We start from the raw sequence: 9896 nt of genomic DNA, 5'->3' as shown, positions 1-9896 counted from the left end.
AATAACACAATGGGGAGATTAAGAGAAAATGGACTCACTGACTCAACAAACAGAATCAGACATCTGTAGTTTATTTCTGTCTTTTTTTTGGTTGGTTTTCTCATTAATTTTGGATGTGTGTGTTTAGTCTTCAGTTCGATGGCCATTTTGGGGGATGGTTTTTAGTGTCTTTTTGTATCTTGGCAGTGATTTTGGAGCTGTTTTGCTCGTTTTGCAGTGATCCTTTATTTGTAATTGTTTGTTATAGTCTTTGTGAATTTCACACAAGTGAAACTAATACAGTTTTGTATTTAAATAATAACCAGATAATCATATTTGCATCCGTCTCAGTGGATATACTTATTCAACCAATCACTACCCTGTACGCCTTAGCCGTAGGGATTATTAGACAGGCGTTCGCTTTCGATGCCTAAACGCTTGCCCGGGGTCCTTTCGATTGCGCATGCGCGACAATTGTTGCTGCCGTAGCCAGACAGCAGCACGGAGACTCAACACACCGGGGATGGTTTCTTCAATATAATAAAAAAAATCAACGGTATATCTCCACAAAATGAAGTTGCCTTACCCATAGGTCGTTGAGGCGTAAGTATATTCCTGTTTAACACGCGTCGCCTCGGTGTTGTTCTTCAATAAAACGCTGAAGTTTGGCGAGCAGCTGGCCTGGTCACAATAAGCACAAAGAAGCTCCTTATTTATTGTGGAGCTTGACCCGAGCTAACGTATTAATCGATGTTATTTAACCGTTTTTGATAACTGCTAAATAGGCCATCGTGTTTACGGCAGCCGGTCGTTTGTCTTTCGTCGCTAGAACAATCCAGCGATATTTATTAGATCGATAGTCACGATAGCTAGCTGTTAAAACCACAGCAGATTAAGGCTGGGTTGCGAGACAGATGGCTAACGTTACCTAGCTCCACTGTCTGAAAGTTGTCCCAGGCCACCATGAGTGCAAAACCGTGAACATGTGGTTCAAGATGTTAACAAAAGGCAAATTCGCTTGTAGCTGAGCGTCAGCGTAAATCTGACCTGCATTTGACGAGAAGGTCACATTATTCAGTCTGTTAATGATGAAGCCCTTTTTCCTTGGCGTGGAATTATTGTATCTCAATAATGGGGATAATCCCAAAGCCTAATGACATTATCATTTGCAGGTTTTGACCCCTGTGTCTTCCAGTGAAGAGGCAAAAACAGCGTTTTTATTCAGGACAAACTCGACACATAAGCTTATCACTAAATATCTGTGGAATGCAGTTGCCAGCATTGTCACTGCTCTGGAAACGAATTCAAGTCTAACCACTAATACGGTTTTCTTATGATTTAGTAACACGTCATTTTGCAGAGTCATCGCTGATTTACAGACAGCCTGTGATTCATGAGCAGTTCACTTCCCCTGCAGAAATACCCGATGTGGACTTGCTGTGCTACAATTATTGTAATTTTCTGTTTGCACAAAAGAGTGTACAGCACTTCACATAAGGTTATTAACAAGACCACTGTCTTCTACACTGAGACGGATTCAAAATGAATGCTTTAATTTGGATTTGGCACCAGCCTTTTGATCATAAACAGGGATCTGATGCTTGCTGCTAAACCGGAGAGTATCTTCATCCAGAAGAAGGAAAGTGGATTTGTACAAAGAGGTTTTTTTTTTATTGGTAACTGCGCAGCACTTTTAGTAACATAAAAGCTGATACTGATAATGTAAATATGGATGATGCACACAGAATTGGTTTTAACATTTAACTTTACCAACTACTTGAAAAGACCCTGCGAGAAGGGGAGAAAAGCACAGGAGCAAAAACTCTTTCCATCTCAGCTCTTTGCCGACGGGTGAACTGAGTCTGTTTGTTACGAGCTGCCGTGTTTAAAGGTCAAACTGTACTGGACGTGAACGTACGTGATAGCAAAGTTGTTTGACACCAACGTAAGTGTCTGTCATCAGCTGAACTCCGCCTGCTCTGTTTCTCCCCAGTATGGTGAGAAGAAAGATTCCCATGCTGCATTAGCGGAATAGTGACATGCTGGCCTGTCTGCCAGCATCAGGTGACCCTACCACCAGACTTCTCTCCCGCACGCAGATGAACACTGGACTTCAGAAATGTACGTGCTTTTTTCCCCCATGTTATGTTTTTTCTGTTTTTAATTGATATTTTACAGTTGTCAGTGTTAGGCATCAGATAAAGTATTGATGTTGGAGGGTGAGGTTCACACTCTAACTTATCTACAACTTTACATGGAAAAAAGTGTGGTTGCATATCATCATTACTGAAACTGAAAGTTTGCAATGGTTATATTAACACACGAGATCAATGTAATAATGTTTGTAGTGTAAACTGTAGAAATTCAAAGTGTGTGTTGCAAAAAAAATTTTTTAATGTGATTAAAAAGCCAAACAATGTGTGTGATCACTAAAAACATTTTACACTGTGTAATATTTCAGTGTTTCACTATTTAGTGCCGTTTCCAGCTCTGTGCACTTCTCGAGGCCTTTCTGTTGTCTAACCTTATACACTAACCTTTACAGGGGAAACTACACAGAAGATGAGATCTGCCAGCTATCCGACCCCAGCAGAGTTGGACGCCTATGCTAAGAAAGTTGCCAACAACCCTCTGACCATCCAGATCTTCCCCAACAGTGTCAAAGTACCTCAAAGGAAGCACATTCGACGCACAGTCAACGGGCTTGACACATCCTCATCTGGCCACCGCCACAGTCCCTACCCCTCTCAGGTCAGCACCAGTGGAGGCCTGCTGGCTGTTCTCCGTGCGCCTGCCAAAGGTGTCATCAAAGAGTCAGACGGGAGCCGCGCCCGGCAGCTCCATAAAGCCGTCATGAACCCTCACAGTGGGCCGTATGCCACTCAAAGCACTTTAAATCTTCCTCAGCCTGCGCCTCACCTTCAGGGCTCGTCTCAGTCTGCAGCCCAGGCTGCACAGAAGCAGCGCGCGGTTCACCCACAGGCACTACAGCAGCAGCAAACCATGACTCATCCGAGGACTTTACAGCAGCCTCAAACTCTGCCTCTCCCACAGGGACTGCTGCAAAGGAACATGGCTCATCCACAGGCTCTGCAGCGGCAACAGAGCTTGTCCCAGGTTCCGACGTCACAGCAGCAAAAGTTGGCTCATCCACAACTCATACAGAGGCAGCAGAGTCTGCCACACACCCAGGCTCTGCAGCACCAGCAGGGTCAGTCGTGTACATCAGTTGTACCGCAGCAGCATCTTTCTCACCTGCAAACACTCAAACATCAGACGGCTCCTCCACAAGCTTTACTAACACAACAGGGAGTGACTCAGGATCTGCGCCACATGTCTGATGGAGCTCCACTTCCGAGCCTGCAGCACACCCAGGGGCTCGTTGCCTCCCAGTCCCTTCCCCAAGCGGTGGGTGCGGGACCTCCTACGATGCCTAACAGTCTCCAGCAGGCCCCACCAGGGGCATATGGACCCCGGAAGCTCCCTGACGCAGACGCGCCACCAAATGTAACTGTATCTACCTCCACCATCCCACTGTCCATGGCAGCCAGCCTGCATCAGAACCGGCCCAGTGACCTGAGCAGCATTGTGCACCAAATCAACCAACTATGCCAGGCACGGGCTGGAATGGGCTCCACCTCAGTTTGCGAGGGACAAATTGCAAACCCCAGTCCCATCAGCCGCAACTTGCTGATTAATGCCAGCTCCAGGGTGTCCTCTCACCACCCGGCCCTGGGCTCTGTGCCCAGCTGCATGATGGTGGGACCCCCAGACAAAGCCACAGCTCAGACTCCCAGCGCTGCTCTTCACTCACAGTCCGGTATAGCTGCTTCTAATGGTTTACCTGCCTTTCACACAGAAGCAGAGAAGGTACAGCTGCAGCAGCAGCAGCAGCAGCTTCAACACCACTTACATCAGCAGAAACAACAGCAGCAGCAACAGTTACAGCAGCAGCAACATTTACAACTGCAGCTGCAGCAGCAACAGCGCTCGTGGGCTCAGCATCAACTGGCCCACATGCAGCAGCCCCCCGAGGAGGCCCATCCCTGCAAGAACCCAAGGATGGAGCCTCCAGCGGACTGTGCTTTCCCCTCTCGCAACCTCAGCTATTCCCATAAGCTACCCAGCGCTGCACAGCCCTTTCCCCTAAAACACCCTGCAGAAAAGCCACCTTCTTCCTCCCCTGTTAACTGCCCAGTAGGTTCTATGCCTTACATTAATGGCCATTACATGCAGCCACAGTGGGGCAGCGTCCCGGGCACAACAGGTAACAATGGATGCGGCCCTCAGGAACTTTCAGTGGCTTTCCAGGGAGGGCAGGCTACTGCCTCTGCAGACCGCATTCTGGGGGCCAAGTACAGGCCAGGGAAGGAGGGTCCTGCTGGCCAGACGAAGTTGATGCAGAATGTGGATTTCATAGAAGGGGACTTCCAGATGTCGAGCTTTCAGGACCAGAACATGGATATGATGGGGAAGATGCACAGGTCGGCCATGGGCCAGGTTCAGGAGCCCAGCAACGGCGGAGGAGTCCACCCTCATCACCCAGGCTACCATTAAAGTGTGCATTCCTCCTCACGTGGTGTGTTTGAGCTACTCTAGGCTTCTGTGGTTTATCCTTTGAGATCTCGCAAGTGATCAGTTACATTTTATTGCTTCACAGCTTGATTTGTAGACCCACCAGGTTGTGATGATTCAAAGTATTCCTCAGGTCTTACGCCATGTCGTACCTTTGTTGCAGATGAAGGGTTCATGAGATTTTTGTCCATTGTTAAGTAGAATTCCTCTTTTCATCACTGGCATGGATGTGCTGCTCTTTGTTTATGTATATATGGTGTTCTGAAATATTCATCTGCAGCTGAGTATATGCTTGCCATAGGATTGTCACAATGCTTTTCCCAGGTTGACATGGAACAACTCGGTTTTTGGGGTTTTTGTTTGTTTTTTGGGTTCCCCCCCCCTTTAGCATTTGTGGCCTTAACAACTGCCCAAAGGCAAAATTTAGGATGTCTGTGTGATGCTTTATTTTTAATTATTTATCATCCTAACAGATTTGTGATTCGCGTGAATAAGAACGTTACATGTATATGCAATTAATGAGACTGTTTTCCCAGGAGCTCCCTCCCGTAGTTGAGGCGTACGCTTGTTAATGGGCCGAAAGGAAGAGCCCCCCCACTCCCACCAGGAGCCTCCTCGCCTTGAGTGGTCCAGGTAGTTCTTGCGTGTTTCCATGCGTGACCACAGTGTGCAAACACGGCTATCACTGTTAAGCAGAATTAGAATGGAAAAAGACAAAGCGTTAGCAAGCAGCTCTAAGCAAAAACGATAACAGTCCCCATTTCTGAAAGTCATAGTTTTTAAATTAAACTGGTTTCTTTTACGTTTAAAGTGCCCTGTTGAAGTATTTTAATAATTTCTTTTGCAGTAGTTAGTCTTTAATGATATTTTCCGTCTGTTTCCATAGAGGGTCCTACTTGAACTGTAGAAATGACTTTGAAATGTTGCTTAACATTTGGCAAAAGGAGCAGAAACTCTATTGGCCTCTGTTTCTAGCTAATGTGAAACATCACGTTATTAGAAAGCTTTGTGTCCGTCAGTATGTGAAAAGACAATTGATCACTTGAAAGCATGCAAGTACTTCAAATAATGCAAGCTGGGAAAATGCTTCATTTCCCCTCCGATACATTTCCTCACCATATTACTACTGTAATGCAAGTGAACTGACGTGGTGTGGACATTTTAGCTGTGTGGCTTGTGGTGGGCTGTTCATCTACTAATCTCTGGCCTTACCCTGTGTCGTGTTTCTGCTACCTGTAAAGGAATGAGAACCTTTAATGCGGGTTTTGTTTTGCTCGATGTGTGTATCTATTTCCAACATTTAGTAGCCTTTTTTTTTTCCCAGTTCATGTGTTGGCTTTGCTGTTCTCAAGCTTTCTGGAGAAAAGCCTCAAATGTTTAAAGTAGTTATCGTCGACTTAACCGACCGCCTCTGCCAGGATCCTCACTTAAGTATAGCTGAATTATGAGAATTAATTTTCCCTGAGCTTTGGTTCATCTGCAATCAGTTGAAACTGTACTGTCAGATCCTTGGGCAGCGTTAACGTGTGTAGACAGTAGAAATGGATGATGCTACTCATACATGTTGATAAATACACATACTACTGTCTCAAATGTCACCTATCTATCAAGGATTTAAAATAATTTTAAAGAGTGAAATATAAATAGTATTTAGCAGAATTAATGCGTGTGTAGAACAGGGCTGTAGCAGTTAAAGTATTTGGACTGTGTTTTTAGTTGTTATACTTAATAAATATCCTGATATAGTTTATTTCTTCGGACCCCTGCATCTTGAAGCCATAGGTGTTTTTTCCACATTAGGTGCCATAGATAACACGTATTGATGCAGATGCTGGAAACAGATCGTCTGCACCCGGAGGCAAATGAGAGGTTTTCATCCAGGCTTTAATCTGATGTGTTTCCCAGCACCGAGCTTTTCCTTCTCGGAAAATTGGCGAAAGGGCACCGAGATGTTAACATCCTCTTCAGAGAAAGACAGCAGAGGTGCGAGCCGTAGCTTTTCTTGGATTTTGGTCTTCATACTTGATGGCAGTTCTATTTTTTTTTTTTTTTTTTTTTCCTTTTCCTGGCTCTCATTTTTTGATGTGCCTGCCCCTTGAAGCTGCTACTGAATTTAATATTAACACACTAGTATGATGTGTGTGTGTGTGTGTGTGTGTGTGTGTGTGTGTATGATTAGTAACGTGTGTGTGTGGGCTGTGTCAGTGAACATAGGTTCCTCTTTATGAGAAGGGTGCAGGGCGAAGATTGCGACTCTAATGCTGGTGACTTTGGTGATGGCTGTGTGTCTTTGCCTATTAGTCGACACATGTAACTGACCGGTATTTAGTGATTTTCCTGAGTCTGACCCACTGTGGCCCTAACGTCAGACACCTTTCGGACCTGTTCGGGGTTCTTTAAATCAACGGTCGCCGAGTGAAAACACTAAACCATTTACCAGACCTGTTCATTTTGAGCTGCCTCAATACAGCCCGACATAGTCAGGTTCTACAGTTTCATATGAAGTGCCTCCACTGGGCTAAGTATGGAGAAACGTGTGAATGGACGCTTGAGTGTGTGTGTATGTTAAGCTTGGGTACTTGCACACGGATGTGCACGCTGACAAAAGTGCACGAAGTTAATCTCTTATGGGGGACCAAGCTATTTGGTGTAACTACTGATACTGTGTCATGGACTGACGTCCTGAAGTGTGCCACGATTTCCTGACGCCGTCGGGATGTGCGAACTGTTTGCTGCTGACTCACTGACCAAAGTGACCAAGCGTCCCTCTCTGTAACCACCAGTGTCTGGAACTTCGGTTCAACAACCAGGTGACATGAAGGGGAGCTGCTGCTCTCATCAGGATGGTTTATGGAAATCATGTGAAGAAAAAATGTAAACTTGTGAATAGAGCTTAAAAAAAAAAAAAAAAAAAAAAATCTAGAGCGAGCGGTTCCTGTCTGCACAGTAGACCCTGATGACTCCTCGAAGCTAGTCCCATGTGTGGGGGGGGTCCATTCCATTGTATAATTACCATGCAGAAATCTGTAAGTTAAGCACATTGTAGCTCAAGTAGGTCAATGCAGATGGCAATACTAACTGGAGCACAGGCTACACGTCTCCCTCTAGATTTGACTTTGGTTAAAAGGCTTCATTGTCAAAGACCCTTCATGTGAATGGTGATGGAGAGGGGCTTACTTTCTCTACTTTGTGAAAATGTGATATTCCAGTTTTGCCTAACCTTCAGGAATAAAATGTCTTGCACAAACATTCCCCCTTAACCAAAATAAAGTTTGCGAACACAAAGCTGTGAAGAGTGGCTGTCTTTGTTGTTGAAGCTTCTACGCTGAAAACCTTTCTGGGTCTGCGTCACAAACACGAGCACATAAAAAGCCCATTTGACTGCAGGTGCAGCATTTACTAAACCACTTCCATTGTGATCTATGCCGTTTGCGTTCCTTATGTATTTGGTTGATCAAAATGTTGCACATGCCTTGTCAAATTAGTGAAGATGTTTTTGGTTTTTTTTTTTTTTTTTGACTGACTGACTTCTCTGTATGTTTGATCAACATCCAAAAATTGTTACCTCAATAAAATGCTTATTTCAGTTAATCTGCAAAGGTCCATTTAAACTGCATTTGTAGCTTTACTAAGCATTACGTACTACATTAAGTTTAAAATATGGTAATAATTGTTAATTATTTGATGCTGATGTCTAACATTTTAATAAGATGATCATCATGGATTACTTGTATAAGCCCATATTATAGTGCATCTGAAAAAATGTAAATGTAACTTTTTATTATTCAAAAAGTGAAAGTCCTCCTAAACTATTACACAAAGTGAAATATATATAAATATAACAGCTTATGAAAATCAAATTGTCGGAAGCAAGTCTCCAAATTAACAGTGCACTCAAACCACAAAGTTTCGGGATCTGGGACAATTTTGGAACAATATGCAAGTATTTTAGGGAGCGATCAAACATGGAGCTCTGCAAAAATACTGATTTATTTTGCTGTTGCTTTGTTAAATGTACATTGCACCAAATTCCGTTAACTTCCCTTTAAAGCTCTTGCTTTAATTTGAAGGAGAGACTTTAGTCTCTAAAACAGTCTTTAAAACACACATTACCGGTTAAAATAAAGTCCTGCAGTGCATATTTTGTCATATTTGCCTTAACAGAAAACCCTTGAATATTACAATATGCATAACTATTGACATTTTTGTTTTGAGAACATTTTCATATAAAGTAAAAACAACCTTTTTTAAACACCCAATGGGAAAATAATGCATAGAGAAAAACAACAATAATTATTAGGTGCAGCTCTACACTCAGTCCTCACCAGGAGGAGCTGTCTCTGCATCTGGGATCAAATCCCGGGTCCACCTCCTTTCTGCTGCACAGCCATCACAGTTCTAAAGGACCCAAAGCATTTGAGCCCTAAATCAACTTACTGCCATTAAACATATTAACTCTCTACAAACTAGAAAGTAAAAGTAGGGACAAGATCACGTCTTCATTCATGTTTTAATAACTAACATCCTCAAACAGGTGGTGACTGAATACAGCTCTACTCTCTACTTAAGACTATTTTTTAGAATTTCTCCTTAGTGCAGAAGCGCGAACGCAGTCTGACTAGAACGTTCCGTAGTCAACATGTTTGACGCACGGAGTCAAAGGTGAACTTGCAAAACCACTAAGACAATTAAGACTAAATATCTCGAGGAGCTTTTATATTGAACACCGTGAGGTGGGTGCACCGGTCCTGGAGATACTGCAATACCAGGTCGATGCGTGGAGTGGACGGAGCAAGCCCCTATTCCATCTCCCTGTTCCAAAAATCAATTTAATATATGGTCCCCGGGTAGGGGACGTATCAGATATTAAACTGATAAGAACAGATACTACACTTGATCTTAGCCAAAAGGCCGAGAAGCGATGCTGAGCACTGGCGGAGGAAGAGGACTCATTCTCCGTGCAGACTCTGTCACTGACGGTTGGAGGATCCAGATTAGTATCGGTTTTGCTTGACCATGTAGAACAACTATGTAGAACAAGATAAACATGACAGAGATGTGACAAAAACGGCCACAATAAGTTTTATTCCTAAAAAGTAACGTCTTTGTTCTACATTGCTCGTTGGTCATGTGACTCCCCCTTGTCCAATGACGATTAACGTCGTCAGCGCGACTCTTATTCAACTATTTTACTTTGAATGTCGGAATAACACCGGTTGTAAATTCACACCAATTATGGAAAACTAATAAACCACAAATAAATAATGTTATATCTACATTTTGTAACTTAATAAGTGAAAAACACTCAACACACACGTTTTTCTTACAAACCAACCACTTCC

The 9896-nt window shown here is 43.6% G+C and overlaps 1 protein-coding gene and 1 non-coding gene across 2 annotated transcripts; one reads left to right on the top strand and one right to left on the bottom strand.

The window, feature by feature from the left end:
• Positions 1-447: 447 nt before the first annotated feature.
• LOC137129077 (protein FAM222B-like) lies at positions 448-7500 on the top strand. Its single transcript, XM_067507911.1, has 3 exons — positions 448-582; positions 1973-2100; positions 2525-7500. Exons 2-3 carry the CDS (start codon positions 2019-2021, stop codon positions 4534-4536), a joined length of 2094 nt encoding a protein of 697 aa, XP_067364012.1. The 5' UTR covers positions 448-582; positions 1973-2018; the 3' UTR covers positions 4537-7500.
• A 1786-nt stretch (positions 7501-9286) lies between these two features.
• LOC137129583 (U2 spliceosomal RNA) lies at positions 9287-9477 on the bottom strand. The gene has a single exon (XR_010914742.1). It is a non-coding gene; the product is annotated as a U2 spliceosomal RNA (small nuclear RNA).
• Between the last annotated feature and the right edge of the window lie 419 nt (positions 9478-9896).

The sequence above is a fragment of the Channa argus genome, chromosome 6, assembly GCF_033026475.1.
Source record: "Channa argus isolate prfri chromosome 6, Channa argus male v1.0, whole genome shotgun sequence".
Classification (NCBI taxonomy): Eukaryota; Metazoa; Chordata; class Actinopteri; order Anabantiformes; family Channidae; genus Channa; species Channa argus.
Note: the sequence above shows the minus strand (reverse complement) of the source record. Positions and strands in the feature narration are given on the sequence as shown.

Bases quoted from the DNA above. Each gene is read 5' to 3' on its own strand.
- LOC137129077 (XM_067507911.1), top strand. From the start codon at position 2,019: ATGCTGGCCTGTCTGCCAGCATCAGGTGACCCTACCACCAGACTTCTC. The intron at 2,101-2,524 runs GTACGTGCTTTT...TAACCTTTACAG, and splicing joins GAACACTGGACTTCAGAAAT to GGGAAACTACACAGAAGATG.